We start from the raw sequence: 15,772 nt of genomic DNA, 5'->3' as shown, positions 1-15,772 counted from the left end.
GCTATTTACATGTTAAAACACTTGGTTGAAACAAATTTGCTGCTAGAGAACAAAAACTACCTCACCACTGGACAGAGAAATTGTCCACAAACTCAGCCCATCGAACACAGGCTGCGAGAGTGCTCGCACTGTGACAGAATTTATTTTCGGATGTCTTGTCTCCCAAATGGTTGGTTTAAAAAAAAATTAAAAAATGAGGGAGTCACATGGTGACGATTCTAAACGTGAAATTGATGATGAGGAGAAACAGACAGACAAACGAGATATTAAACAACAAGATAATAACAGATATTATGCTTGTACCCCCAGGAATATACGAATATACCAGGAGACAGAGGAAGACAAAGACAAAATGAAGATGGACCTGATGATCTGCATCATGATCGTCGTTGGATCACTACAGTTGTGCCCGTTATCAGCCCCTATACCCCTCACCACACAGGCCCTAAACATGACCACCCAACACGATACCCCTAGCCTGGACACTACACCACACATAGACACAGCCACTGATACCCCCACATGGTGCGATAATATCATAAAGTGGTATTCCCTTTCTTACACGGTAGAAGCCCTGTTGATTATAGCTATACTTTGCAGTGTCATCCAGACAATCAGACTTTGGAAATGGCGAAGGAGAGCCTCCCGCCCTCCAGTATATACACTCAGAGCCCCTTTTCTCGGACTTCAACAGACTCCGCACTCTTTTTGAACCCCTTTTTCTCCCTAATAAATTCCGCGGTTTTTAATAAAATTTCTTTCTCTGTAAATTGAGAAGCCAGTTGCGCAAAGAGCGCACAGTAAAGGAAACGCGATCTGCACATGCGCAGTCCATTCTTACGCTCCACGTCACAAGCGTCATGACAGCAGAGGCCACAGACCACGCCCACTTAAAGGGGAAATGCCCAAAAAGAGTGAAAAAAATTCTTAAAGCCAGAAAACACAATTCTTTCACCTGGAACGACAGCACAATGCCTGAACTTCGACCAGTAGCTGAAAGTAACCTCTGCAGAACCCTGCAACAAGCAGTTAGCACCGCCCTAAGAGATGATTTAGTCCTTGAAGACTACGACTCAGATGTTGATTTCTTCCTTGGACATAGCAAGCACAATGACAGATCCGATACAAAAAGTGATGATATGGTCCTTGAAGACTACGACGCGGAAGATGATTTCATCATTAGATGTGGCGACCTCAGTACCAAATCCGAACCGCAACGAGATGATGTGTACATTACAGAATCCGACACAGATATGGATGAGTTCTTCGGATTTGAGGACCCTCAGCCCAGCATAGACGACATCCCGACCCGTGAGTACAGGATTCTGCTGCGGCCTGAAACCAAGAGACAGAGAGCGGTACAATCCCACAGAGAGCAGCCTGATGCCACACCAGTGGTCCACACACCACGAAGAGACCCCAACTCCACACAGAGAGTGGTCCACGCACCATGAAGAGTCCCCGGCTCCGCACAGAAACGATGACAGACTCCACAGCGAGACCACTGCACGTCTCCACACAGAGAACACAGAAAGACTCCACAGCGAGACCACTGCACAACTCTGTTGAGAGCGCACAGATCGACTCCACAGTGAGACCACAGCATGACTCCACATAGGGAACGATGCCAGACTCCACAGAGAGAGCCTCCACAGCGAGCTGGAGACAGACTCCACAATGGAAGCAACGCAAGACTCCAGAGCGCAGTCCTTGCACGAACAAGACCATGAAGGTCTAGCAACCTTATCTGAGCAACCAGCAGCAGACGATGCAAGTCTGCCACGCTCAGGTGCACAGCAAGACGACTATGACAGTTTACCACGCTCACGTGAGCAACAAAAAGACTATGACAGTCTACCCAGATTATTTGAGCCACCAGAAGAAGACTCTGACAGTCTACCCAGCTCATCTAACCAACAAGAAGACACTGAAGGTCTACCCACTGTATGTGCGACAAGTGACAAAGGCTTCACAATTCCCATACAAGATGTACGACATCTCAGCGAGACTGTCAGATCTCAGCTAGTATGTACAGAGGCACTCGACAATCAAAGTGAGACTACTAGTGACTCCAGTGACACCACGTTAATTCAAACCTCATCCACTCGAGCCGCTCCACAAGAAAATGCATTCCTGAACGTTTTGACTCCGGACGGGGAGCATCTACACACCGCACATGATTCAAGTGACACCGCAGATGATTCAAGTGAACCTGAAATGACTCCGGACGGGGAGTGTCAAGAAACCAAAGCTGATTCAGGTGAACCAGAAAGGACTCCAGACGGGGAGCATCGACAAGCCAAAGATGATTCCAGTGAACCGGACATGACTCTAGATGGGGAGTGCCGAGGAATCAGAGACGGCACGCTCAATGAAACAGCAGATGCCACAAAGGACACTGACACAAGTAACTTTGTGAAGGACTCGAATTCTCCACTCGGTGAGGTCATTGAGCGCAACAAGCACAACAACAAAACCTACAAAAACAACAACACCGACAACAACAAGAAGTGTACCAAAGGCACCAACATCAACAACGAGCATGACAAAAACAACAACACTGGAGCAATGACTGGTATGACATGGTACATCTCTGTAAATGCAGGACAATGTAACAGCACAGCTCCTAACACTGGCAAGAGTACAGACATACCATGGCATGACAACGAACCTCATCGATTCAAGTTCGGTACACTACAAACAAGCAGACCAGCTTTCAAGGCAGCTGCAATACGGCCTCAATACCGCAAACACAGACACCAGTCCAGGTCAGACAGGGAAGATGACATACTGCATCGCTACCACAAGCATAGAAAAAAAAAAGAGTCCACATCAGACAACAAAGTGATTTGACCATTTGTACACCTCCTGATGACTTCTTAGTTCCTTAAGCACAGGGACACTGACGGCGTTCACAAGGACATGACAACATCAACATCGACACTTCCATAACAAAACAAGAAAGCCACTCGACCATATTAATTCATGAACATTGGACTCATACATATTATTTGGTATTGTGTAATCATCACTGTCATCATGATTGGTACGTCATCACTTATCTACCTATTTTGTTCAATTTTATTGAACAAAGTACAGAAAATATGTAACACGAAAAAAGGGGGGATGTGGTGATATGCATCACTGTAAATATACAAGGGGTTAATGTAAATACACTAACACTAGAGCGAGCACCAGAGACATCATGACATGCAGACATACAGCTAATGAACACACAGAATAGGACACAACCAATGGGCATTCAAGACACCCAGAGGTGACACTACCACAAGGGGATAACCCATATAAAAGGACAGGGCACACATGCTCTTTCTCTTTCCACAGGCGACACTCGGAGAGAAGGACAGGGCAGATCAGAAGCATCACACCCACCGCATGGCTTAGAGCAGACTGGTTAGTTGGACTGAGTTACTATAGCAAGATTAGCAGGAGAGTCAAACTCAAGTAGGAGAATTGTTAACTGTTCAATAAATGTGTTAAAACCTATCTCCAAGTCTGAACCTTCCTTTGTCAGAGCATTCATCAAGGAAGCAGCTTATGCTACATGAAGAAGCATAACACAACACCAAACTGGATCTAATAAAGACAGTCGACTGGATTCCCCGTTCCTGAGACTAAGTGTTGACCCCGGGGCAGGATTCGTGGGCTCCTACGACAGCAAAACTGACGCCGCACCTGGACCGATTCAGCAACCGTTGAGGGGCTAGCACCGGCGTCACGTGGAACACAATCAATTCCAATGAGAAACAGTCCATGATTGACACTCGGGAGGCTGACAAATTGCAGCCACATATAATACTTCACTCCCCACACACACATCCCAGCCAAAAGGATAGCACTGGTTGCGCTGGACAGACCCAGCCCGCTGGGGCCAGAGGGCACCTAGGGGGGGGGGGGGGGGCCTGGGGGGACACCCATACGACCTGTGGCCCTAAGTTCACAGTGGACAGTCAGCGACGTGCGCAGGTGCATGGCTTGCAGGCTGCGGCAAGCGTGCTCCGTGCCCATCCACCCCGACCCCACAGACCACCTCCTGGCCACCCCCACTACCGCACCCGGCCCTGGCAGAAGCTTCCCGGCCAGCGGCACAACTGTCAGCAAACTATGGCGATGTTGGACACTTTCCGTACTCCCTCTCCCTCAGCAGCCACGGTGCCTGTTTCAGAATTGTTAAAAGCATAAGTGAATTCATCAGGAATTCGCCCCAGTGGAGGCAGGGAATCACGGCGGACCCAGAGAATACTGGGTCAGGCCGCTAATGATATGCCAACGGCGTTTACTGTAGCGTAAGCATCTCCTAATAAAGCGCTTAGTTTGTTTGAACCTCTTAGGCCTGCAGACTTAATTTTAAAACCACCTCAGTGATTTTCTAACTCAGCCAGGTGAGGCATTTCTGATGGACTACGGCCAATTCCAGAAAGCCTGCTCTGTGCACTTGTCTACTCATTTAACTTTTGCTTGTGAAACGTGTCAAAATGCTTTACAACCAATGAATTACTTTTGAAATGTAGTCACTGTTATAATGACAGCCAAATTGTGCACAGTAAGCTCCCACAAAGAGCAAAATGATAATGATCATTAATTTTTTGAAAAAAGTCATCTCTTTAATGGCCAGTGAAAATATTGATACGTCCACAGAATGATAGTGCCGTGTCCTTTGTAAAATGTCCCCCTGGTTTTAAAAGGAACTGTTTGTTTTATCCAGTAGGGGCTCACGTGAGAGAGTCAAATCTGACGACGGTTCAGGATGGTAGACTGGAGTTGGTGGGTCACGCTGCGTGATCCAAGAGACATCTGGGTGAAGCACCCCACACTAATTCTGAACGAACTTGCCTTCTATGTTGTCGCCCTCTTGAGCCTGAAGCACGCAGTTCGAAATGGAGGAAGGTAAAACAAAAAATGCATGATGTTTCTGCAGAAGGCTTTATCTGTGACTGAATTGAATCTAAAAGCAATAGCAACTGTTGTGTTCCGTGATCTTGTCTTGCTATGACTCTACAGAACTCCTGGCGACTTAACCAGAACGATGTTTCATTAACGTACGGGTGGTAAGGTAACGATCAGATACAGACCAAGTTATCATAGAGTTACATTAGACTCTCCTGGAACTACCAATGCTTTTACTCATTAAGCTATGAGGGAAGCACAATATATTTTCACAATATAGGGCCGGTTCACTGACCCTCCACGGCCAATTAGGAGCTGCTCTCAAAATGGGTGAATGAAGGGTTAGAACCTGTGCAGTGCCAATTCTCTGACTGTCAGACGGGAACATGCAATTGGTGAATTTACTTTTTATATGCTTCAATTTCTACTTCCAACCTCTTGTAATGTTTTGACCAGGTGTCTGTGTTGGCTCTGTGATAGTGTTGAGATGCCCTGAGGCTGTGAAAGGCACTAGAAATGCAAGATTTAACCCTTTTATCTGAATAAATTATTGAAAAAGTGATTAAAAAGGCACATCGGATTTTGGGCTTTATTAATAGAAGCATAGGTCAGGATTTACTGGCCCTGATGTGGTAGAACCTGCCATGGGGGATGCAGCAGGCCCCAAAAAAATTCCATTACCTTTGGCGGGACTGGAAGATCCCAGTGGCGGGCAGGGCTGGAAAATTCCAGCCTATGAGTGCAAAAGCAAGGAAGCTATGAGGTACCTTTATAAAACACTAGTTTGGTGTCAACTACAATTATAGCGGAATTTTCCAACCGTTCCTGCTGGCGGGATTTTCCGGTTCGGCTAATGGCAACTCCCTCGCTGCAGGTTCCCCGGCAGCAGATGGTGCAAACAACAGGAAAACCCATTGGCAGTAATGGGACTGGAAGATCCCACCACCGGTCAATAGCGGACTGCCTGCATCGTGGGCTTTCTGGCGGGGAAGGGGGCTGCAAATCCTGCCGATTGTGTCTAATTCTGGGCACCATACCTTTGGAAAGGCGTGAAGCCTTCAGAGAGGGTGCAGCAAAATATTTAAAGAAAGGTCCCATACATACTGAGAGAGTTCAATTATGTTGTTGGGTTGGAGAAGTTGGGACTGTTCCTCTTTGAGCTGGGAAGGTGGTGAGGGGATCTGATAGAAGTGTTCAAAATAATGAGGGGTCTTGACAGAGTTAATAGGTAGAAATTCTTATCATTGACAGAAGAATTGAGAACCAGAAGATACCATTTTACGGAGATTGGCAAAAGAACGAAAGGCAACATAAGGAAACCTTTTTCACACAGCAAGTGATTAGGATCTGGAACATACTGTCTGAGAGTGTGGTGGAGACAGATTCACACAGTGAGTGATTAGGTTCTGGAACATACTGTTTGAGAGTGTGGTGGAGACAGATTCACGCAGTGAGTGGTTAGGAACTGGAATGCACTGCCTGAGAGTGTGATGGAGGAGATTGACACAGTGAGTAATTAAGATCTGGAATGCACGGTTTGAGAGTGTGGTGGAGACAGATTCACACAGCGAGTGGTTAGGATCTGGAATACGCAGTCTGAGAGTGGGGTGGAGGCTGATTCACAAAGTGAGTGGTTAGGATCTGGAATACGCAGTCTGAGAGTGGGGTGGAGGCAGATTCACAAAGTGAGTGGTTAGGTTCTGGAACGTTCTGTCTGAGAGTGTGGTGGAGACAGATTCACACAGCAAGTGGTTAGGATCTGGACTGCACTATCTGAGAGTGTGGTGGAGACAGATTCACACAGTGAGTGGTTAGGATCTGGAATGTACTGTCTGTGAGTGTGGTGGAGACAGATTCACACAGCAAGTGGTTAGGATCTGGACTGCACTGTCTGAGTGTGTGGTGGAGACAGATTCACACAGTGAGTGGTTAGGATCTGCACTGCACTATCTGAGAGTGTGGTGGAGACAGATTCACACAGCGAGTGGTTAGGATCTGCACTGCACTATCTGAGAGTGTGGTGGAGACAGATTCACACAGTGAGTGGTTAGGATCTGCACTGCACTATCTGAGAGTGTGGTGGAGACAGATTCACACAGCGAGTGGTTAGGATCTGGACTGCACTGTCTGAGTGTGTGGTGGAGACAGATTCACACAGTGAGTGGTTAGGATCTGCACTGCACTGTCTGAGAGTGTGGTGGAGACAGATTCACACAGTGAGTGGTTAGGATCTGCACTGCACTGTCTGAGAGTGTGGTGGAGGCAGGCTCAATCATGGCTTTCAAAAATAAACTTGGTAATAATTTGCAGGGCTATGGAGAAAGGACATGGGAGAAGCTGAAGCCGGCATGGTCTGGATGGACCAAATGGCCTCCTTTTGTATTGTAATCATCACAGTGGCACAGTGATTAGCACTGTTTCCTCACACGCTAGGCTCCCAGGTTCGATTCCTGGCTTGGGTCACTGTCTGTGCATTCCAGATCTTAATTACTGTCTGGGAGTCTACACGTTCTCCCAGTGTCTGAGTGTGTTTCCTCCGGGTGCTCCGGTTTCCTCCCACAGTCCAAAGATTTGCAGGTTAGGTGGATCGGCCATGCTAAATTGCCCCTCCGTGTCCTTTACGTTCGACAGAGTTACAGGGGTAGGGTGCTCTTTCAGACGGTCGATGCAGATTTGATGGGCCAAATAGCCTCCTTCTGCATTGTAGGCATTCAATGATTCTATAAGAGAAGTGAAGAGGTTCAGGGAGGAAGCTCCAAAGCTTAGGGACCAGGCAGCTGAAGGCATGGATGCTCTTGCTGAAATGATTCAATCTAGGATGGTCAGGAGGCCAGCTTTGGAGGAGTGCAGATATCTCAAAGTTCTGTTGGGCTGGAGGAGATTACAGAAATATGGAGAGGCAAGGCCTGGGAAGGAATTGAAAGCAAGGATGAGAGTTTTGAAAACACCGAGAATCAGTGTAGATCAGTGGGCACAGGGTGATGGGTGGATAGCACTTGGTATGACACGGGCAGCAAAGTTTAGATTACCTCAAGTTTGTAGAGGTTGGAATGTTGGAGGCTGGAGGCCATCCAGGACTACACTGGAGTATCCAAATCTAGAGGTAGAAAAGAACAAAGAAAAGTACTGCACAGGACCAGGCCCTTCGGCCCTCCAAGCCTGCGCCGACCATGCTGCCTGCCTAAACTAAAACCTTCCACATTTCCGGGGCCCATATCCTTCTATTCCCATCCTATTCATGTATTTGTCAAGACCCCCCTGAAAAGTCTATCATAACTCTTCCACCACCTCCTCCGGCAGCGAGTTCCAGGCACCCTGGGCAGCACGGTAGCATTGTGGTTAGCACAATTGCTTCACAGCTCCAGGGTCCCAGGTTCGACACCAGCTTGGGTCACTGTCTGTGCGGAGTCTGCACATCCTCCCCATGTGTGCGTGGGGTTCCTCCGGGTGCTCCGGTTTCCTCCCACAATCCAAAGATGTGCAGGTTAGGTGGATTGGCCATGATAAATTGCCCTACGTGTCCAAAAATTGCCCTTAGTGTTGAGTGGGGTTAGTGGGTTATGGGGATAGGGTGGAGGTGTTGACCTTGGGTACGGTGCTCTTTCCAAGAGCCGGTGCAGACTCGATGGGCCGAATGGCCTCCTTCTGCACTGTAAATTCTATGAACTCATCAAATTTTGTCCTTCATTGCTAGAGGGATGGAGTTTAAGACTAGGGAGGTTATGCTGCAATTGTATAAGGTGTTAGTGAGGCCACACCTGGAGTATTGTGTTCAGTTTTGGTCTCCTTACTTGAGAAAGGACGTACTGGCACTGGAGGGTGTGCAGAGGAGATTCACTAGGTTAATCCCAGAGCTGAAGGGGTTGGATTCCGAGGAGAGGTTGAGTAGACTGGGACTGTACTCGTTGGAATTTAGGAGGATGAGGGGGGATCTTATAGAAACATATAAGATTATGAAGGGAATAGATAGGATAGATGTGGGCAGGTTGTTTCCACTGGCGGGTGAAAGCAGAACTAGGGAGCATAGCCTCAAAATAAGGGGAAGTAGATTTAGGACTGAGTTTAGGAGGAACATCTTCACCCAAAGGGTTGTGAATCTATGGAATTCCTTGCCCAGTGAAGCAGTAGAGGGTCCTTCATTAAATGTTTTTAAGGTAAAGATAGATAGTTTTTTGAAGAATAAAGGGATTAAGGGTTATGGTATTCGGGCCGGAAAGTGGAACTGAGTCCACAAAAGATCAGCCATGATCTCATTGAATGGTGGAGCAGGTTCGAGGGGCCAGATGGCCTACTCCTGCTCCTAGTTCTTATGTTCTTATGTTCTGACTGTCCACTCTGACAATGCCCCTCATAATTTTGTAAACTTCTATCGGGTAACCCCTCAACCTCCGTCGTTCCAGTGAGAGCAAACAGAGTTTATCTAACCTTTCCTCATAACTAATGCCCTCCATACCAGGCAACATCCTTGTACACCACTTCTGTACCCTTTCCAAAGCCTCCACATCCTTCTGGTAGTGTGGCAACAAGAATTGAATGCTATATTCCAAATGTGGCCGAACTAAGGTTCTATACAACATGACTTGCAATTTGTATACTCAATGCCTCGGCCGATGAAGGCAAGCATGCCGTATGCCTTCTTGACTATCTTCTCCACCTGTGCTGCCACTTTCAGTGTCCTGTGGACCGGTACACGTAGATCTCTCTGACTGTCAATACTCTTGAGGGTTCTGCCATTTAATGTATGTTTTCCACCTGTATTAGACCTTCCAAAATGCATTATCTCACATTTGTCCGGATTAAACTCCATCCGTCATCTCTCCGCCCAAGTCTCCAACCAATCTATATCCTGCTGTATTCTCTGACAGTCCTCATCGCTATCCGAAATTCCACCAACCTTTGTGTCATCTGCAAACTTACTAATCAGACCAGTTACATTTTCCTCCAAATCATTTATATATACTACAAACAGCAAAGGTCCCAGCATTGATCCCTGCGGAATGCCACTAATCACAGCCTTCCATTCAGAAAACCACCCTTCCACTGCTATCGTCTGTCTTCTATGACCGAGCCAGTTCTGTATCCACCTTGCCAGCTCACTTCTAATCCCATGTGACTTCACCTTCTGTACCAGTCTGCCATGAGGGACCTTGTCAAAGGCATGGATGAGGGCTTCCGCAGAAAGCGTGGAGTCAGACGGTGGTACAGAGGTGGAAATAGGCGGTCAGAGTAATGATGCCGATATGTGTGTGCGAGATCATCTCAAGGTTAAATATGATGCCACGGTTGTGATCAGTGTGATTCAGCCTCAGACAGTTGTCAGGAAGAGAGGTGGAGTCTGTGGCTAGGGAACGGAGTTTGTAGTGAGAAGCGAAGACAATGGTTTTGACCACCTCAATATGTAGTTAGACAAAATTCCCACTGATCCAGTACTGGATGTCAGGTAAGCAGTCTGATGATTTGGTACTGTGGAGGGATCGGGAGAGGTGGTCAGGGTGGAGCTGGATGTTGTTGTGTGATTGGGAAGAGCAGCCGTTACAGGTTACACTCTGACTGCAGCTGGATTGATAGGGATGGAATCTGGTCTCATCCAGCTGGACAACAATGGCAAGAGGAGGATAGTGCCGTCAAACCTGTCAAAAGCTGCAGAGAGATCTAGAAGGATGAGGGGGGAGAGTTTATGTTTGGCATAGTCACAGCCAATGTCACCTGTGACTCTGATGAGAGCTGTTCTGTTACTGTGGGAGGGAAGGAAGTCAGATTGGAAAGATACTGCAGTTATGGCCTCTTACATTCCACATAACTTCAGCATTGTGTTTAAATGTCATCAGCATCATTTCATTTCATTGAAATTGGGTGTGTGTGATAATAATAGATGGCAGCAAGTCAGTTGAAAGCTGTAATTATCAAGGTTCATGATGCCATCTGGACCTATACAAAATGACAGGTATATTACTCATTCCTAATCACCCACAATTTTATGTATGAAGGAGGCAGCCTCCTCACTAAATTGTATTTAGAACTACGGTGGATTATTTTTTACGAGCTTCTATAGGATGGCTTCCCAACAGCTTTGAAGTTATCCAAGAATTACTTACAACTGCACCCTTGGTCTCTTATTTCCCGCAGTTATCCCTTGAAAATGTTTATTATTAACTGTTATTGTTCAGGCTTCTCCTGAGCATCAGCTATCATTCTCACCTCTGGGTCACCGGGTTCTGGGTTCAAGCCCTGGTTCATGGTTTGAGCACAAAGTTCAAGGCTGACATTCTCTCAGTCAAAGGGAGTCAGAGGGCATCTCAGCCCCCGAGAGTGGCCATCGGGAATAACCTGTGCCTGGCAAGTCCTTCGAGTCTCCGGGTGCATGCAAGTAATGCTGTCGTGAAACAGAATGGTCTAAATTCATGCTGGGGGGGTGGAAAGATTAACGGGGAGGGTACAAGATTCCGGTCTATTGGGGCTTTGATGAGCCTTCATGAGATGTCAAACGGGTTCCCGACGTGCATCAACTCACCATTAACCTGCCCTGAGAGTCAGGAAAACAACATTTCGACCTCACTTCCTGGCGTCGGGGAGCCGATTTTTTGAATCTTGCCATATCCCCCCTCCCCCACGCCAGCCCGCCACGGTTCCCACCACTGGCAGGAGGCTGTGATTCTGCCCACTACCCCTATCTTCTGCACAGCATCTTGGGCGTGATTCTCCGACCCCCCAACGGGTCGGAGAATCGCCGGGGGCTGGCGTGAATCCCGCCCCCGTGTCCCGCATTCTCCGCCACCAGAGATTCAACGGGGGCGGGAATCGCGACGCGCCAGTCGGCGGGCCCACCCCCAGCGATTCTCCAGCCCGCGATGGGCCGAAGTCCCGCCGCTGTTAACCCTCTCCTGCCGGCGTGGATTAAACCACCTTTTGAACGGCGGGACAAGGTGGCGCGGGCAGGCACCGGGGTCCTGGGGGGGGCGCGGGCGGGCTCCGGAGTACTGGGGGGTGCCTCCACGGTGGCCTGGCCCGCGATCGGGGCCCACCGATCTGCGGGCGGGCCTGTGCCGTGATGGAACTCTTTTTCTTCCACCTTCGCCATGGTCTTCACTATGGCGTAGGCGGAAGAGACCCCCCTCCCCTGCGCATGCGCGGGGATGACGTCAGCAGCCGCTGACGCTCCCACGCATGCGTCACCCGGCGAATACCTTTCGGCGCCGGCTGGCGTGGTGCCAAAGGCCTTTCCCGCCAGCCGGCGGAGCGGACACCACTCCGGCGCGGGCCTAGCCCCTCAAGGTAAGGGCTTGGCCTCTAAAGGTGTTGAGACTTCCGCACCTTTGGGGCGGCCCGACGCCGGAGTGGTCCCCGCCACTCCATTACTCCGGAACCCCCCGCCCCGCCGGGTAGGGGGGAATCCCGCCCATGAGTTGTTTGACACTACCCAGACTACATGGCAGCGATCTCCAAATGACTGGAAACGGAAAATAACGAACGGTGCAAGGATTTAGTAATATGTGTGAGCCAAAGGATGGTTAAGGCTGCGGAATGGAAACATGCCTTCATTGGTTCAAGCCCATTGACTGAGAAACACCTCATCCATATGGCTTTTGTGCTTTTTCCATTGGCTGAGTAAAAACAGAATTTAATAATACTATCAGAGAAACTTAAATGTTGCCATTTTTAAACTTTAACTCTATCTGGGAGCACAGTGGCACAGTGGTTAGCACTGCTGCCTGTGGTAGTCTGTGTTAGGAGGATTACGGTACCTAGTAATGTCGGAATACCATTGGTGGAGAATGTACTTGTTCCCATTGGATAAGCTTGCATGTTAGCTCCGCCTTGCAAGGCGGGGTATAAGAGCCCGTGCTGCCCCAGCAGCTTTCTTCTGTACCTGCGCTGCTGGGGGAAACATCTAGCATATTAAAGCCTTCAGTTGTCTCCAATCTCGTTTCTGATGTTATTGATTGTGCATCACTGCCTTATAGTGCCAGGGTTCAATTCCTGCCATGGGTGACTGTCTGTGCGGCGTCTGCACGTTCTCCCAGTGTCTGCGTGGGTTTCCTTCGGCTGCTCCGGTTTCCTCCCACATTCCAAAGATGTTCAGGTTAGGTGGACTGGCCGTGCTAAAATTGCTCCTTAGTGTCCAAAGATGTGCAGGTTAGATGGGGTTACAGGGATAGAACAGAGGAAGGGGCCCAGGTAGGGTGCTCTTTTGGAGGGCCAGTGAAGACTTGATGGGCCAAATGGCCTCCCTCTGCACTGTCGGGATTCTATGGATCCCACAAACCAGCCTATCATGCAATATATAACGAAGTGCGATCCTGAACTCCAAGTGCTCAGTAATCTGGTGAAGCCTGGCTATGAAGGCTGAGACAGACTCTTTATTGTCCCTCACTGCAGAGTTACACTTATAACATTGGAGAATAATCGAGGGCCTTCGGTTGAAATGTTCTTTGACCAATTTCACTATCTGGTCAAATGTCATTGAGTCAGGTGCCTCCAGGGACATGAGATTCCAAATCAAATTATACTCACAAACTGTCTGAAGTATCACCTTCTGTGTATCCTCGCCTGTGATCTCATTCACAGTAAAACTATAGCGGAGCTGTCCAATGTACTGGCTCCAATCCTTAGCCCCTTGGTCAAATGGGTCAAGTTTACCAATGATAGACATTGTCACTCGTGGTTTAAATGATTCCCTACTCTTGCTGGAACCTCTCTCTTTTCTCAACTGCTCCTTCCTTCCCCCATCAATTCACAACATCTGTCGCTGTGATCGAAAACCTTTACTTCATATCCAAAGTGATGGATCGAGATATATACTGGAGGCTTCCAGTAGTTAACTGAGGCACGATCAATTGAACAAAGACTAGAGTTGGATACAACTGAGGCTTTATTGCTCTAAGATGTGTGGCCTCCCACAGCAGCTGGCGAAAAGGCTGCTGAATGGAGGACACACATATTTATACTCCGCCTACTGGGCAGAACCAGCAGGCCGGGACTACCGGCGAACCTGTAGTACAGGTCCTACCTAACATCACCTAATACAGGTTCAACAGTGGTTTACCACATTAACAAAGGGGTTTATTGATGAAAGGCAAAGATAAAGAAGTAACAGGCACAGAACACAACATAACAGATCTTAACACTTCAGCTCCAGGGTCTATACTGCGCCGGGGTCCTGCTCCTAGGGCCCTAAGCAAACTCCACATTGGCCGGGGTTCACACGCTCCAGTGCGATTGGCCCCTTAAAGGGGCTGTGCTACTACAAGTTCCAATCTCTCCAATCTATCCTCAAACTGATGTTTCTCATCCTTTGAACCATCCTTGCAAACTGCTTCTGCACTCTCTCCAATGTGCTCATGTCCTTCCTGATGTGTGGCACCTAGAACTGTACACAATACTCCAGCTGAGGTTTAATTAGAGTCTTGTATAAGTTCAACATAACCTCCTTGTACTCCATGCCCCTATTAATAAATCCCAGAATACGATATACTTTATTTTTTTTTGTGTAAATTTAGAGTACCCAATTCACTTTTTCCAATTAAGGGGCAATTTAGTGTGGCCAATCCACCGATCCTGCACATCTTTGGGTTGTGGGGGCTAAACTCATGCAAACACGAGGAGAATGTGCAAACTCCACACGGACAGTGACCCAGAGCCGGGATCGAACCTGGGACCTCGGCACCGTGAGGCAACAGGGCTAACCCACTGCGCCACCGTGCTGTCACGATATACTTTATTAACTGCTCTCTCCACCTGTCCTGCCACCTTCAATGAGCAATGTACATATACACCCAGGTCCCTCTGCTCCTGCACCCGCTTAAGGATTTTACCCCTAATGTTATATTGTCTCGCCATGTTCTTCCTATCAAAATGAATCATCTCACTCTTCTGCACATTGAACTTCCTCTGCCACCTATCTGTCCACTCCACCAACTCATCGATGTATTTTTGAAGTTCTGCACTGTCCTCCTTGCAGTTTAAAATACTTCCAGGCTTTGCATTATCCGCAAAGTTTAAAATTTTCCCCTGTATGCCAATATCATTAATCTATATCAGGAAAAGCAAGGGTCCCAAAACCAACCTGTGAGGCCACCACTACAAACCTTCCTCCAGCCTGAAAAATAACGATTACTCTCTGTTTCCTATTATTCAGCCAATGTTGTATCCACATTGCTACTGTCCCTTTTATTCCTTGAGCTGTAACCTTTCTCACAATTCTGTTGTATGGCACTGTATCAAATGCCTTTTGGAAGTCCTTGTTCACCACATCCACAGCATTACCCTCATCGACCCTTACTGTTACCTCATCAAAACATTCCAGCAAGTTGGTTAAATACTATTCCATTTAGAAATCCATTCTGGCTCTTCCTAATCAACCCACATTTTCCCATGTGATACTAATTCTATGCCGAATAATTGTTTCCAGAAGCTTGCCCACCACTGATGTTAAACGGACTGGTCTGTAATTGCTGGGATTATACTTACAACTTATTTGGAGCATAATGTCAACAATTCTCCAGTCCTCTGGCACCTCCCCTGAGTCTAGCGCAGACTAAAAGATTATGACCTGTGGCTTTGCAATTTCCACTCTCACTTCCTTCAATATCCTTGGATGCATGTCATCCAGTGCCTTCTCACCTTTTAAGAACCAACAGTACCCAACATTTACTCCGTATCAATTTGAACTTTCTAGTGACAGAGATTCTTTTTGTCACCAAAAACAGATGCAAATTATTAATTTATTACCTCAGCCATGCCCCTGACTCAATGAATAGAATCTCTACAATACAGAAGGAGGCCATTTGGCCCATCGAGTCTACACCGGCCCTTGGAAACAGCAGCCTACTTAAGTTTAAGCCCACGTCCGCAACCCATCCCCCCA

General features: G+C 47.8%; 1 protein-coding gene across 1 annotated transcript in view; it reads left to right on the top strand.

The window, feature by feature from the left end:
- The window catches only part of LOC140409173 (uncharacterized), a 396,946-nt gene that overhangs the window by 133,964 nt on the left and 247,210 nt on the right, over positions 1-15,772 (top strand). The window contains exon 2 of the mRNA XM_072497409.1: positions 4,727-4,908. Within this exon, the coding sequence (XP_072353510.1) occupies positions 4,769-4,908 (140 nt within the window). The 5' untranslated portion in view covers positions 4,727-4,768. The remainder of the gene's footprint in view (positions 1-4,726; positions 4,909-15,772) is intronic.

The sequence above is a fragment of the Scyliorhinus torazame genome, chromosome 1 (assembly GCF_047496885.1).
Source record: "Scyliorhinus torazame isolate Kashiwa2021f chromosome 1, sScyTor2.1, whole genome shotgun sequence".
NCBI lineage: Eukaryota > Metazoa > Chordata > Chondrichthyes > Carcharhiniformes > Scyliorhinidae > Scyliorhinus > Scyliorhinus torazame.
This window is presented reverse-complemented; position numbering and strand designations above follow the sequence as displayed.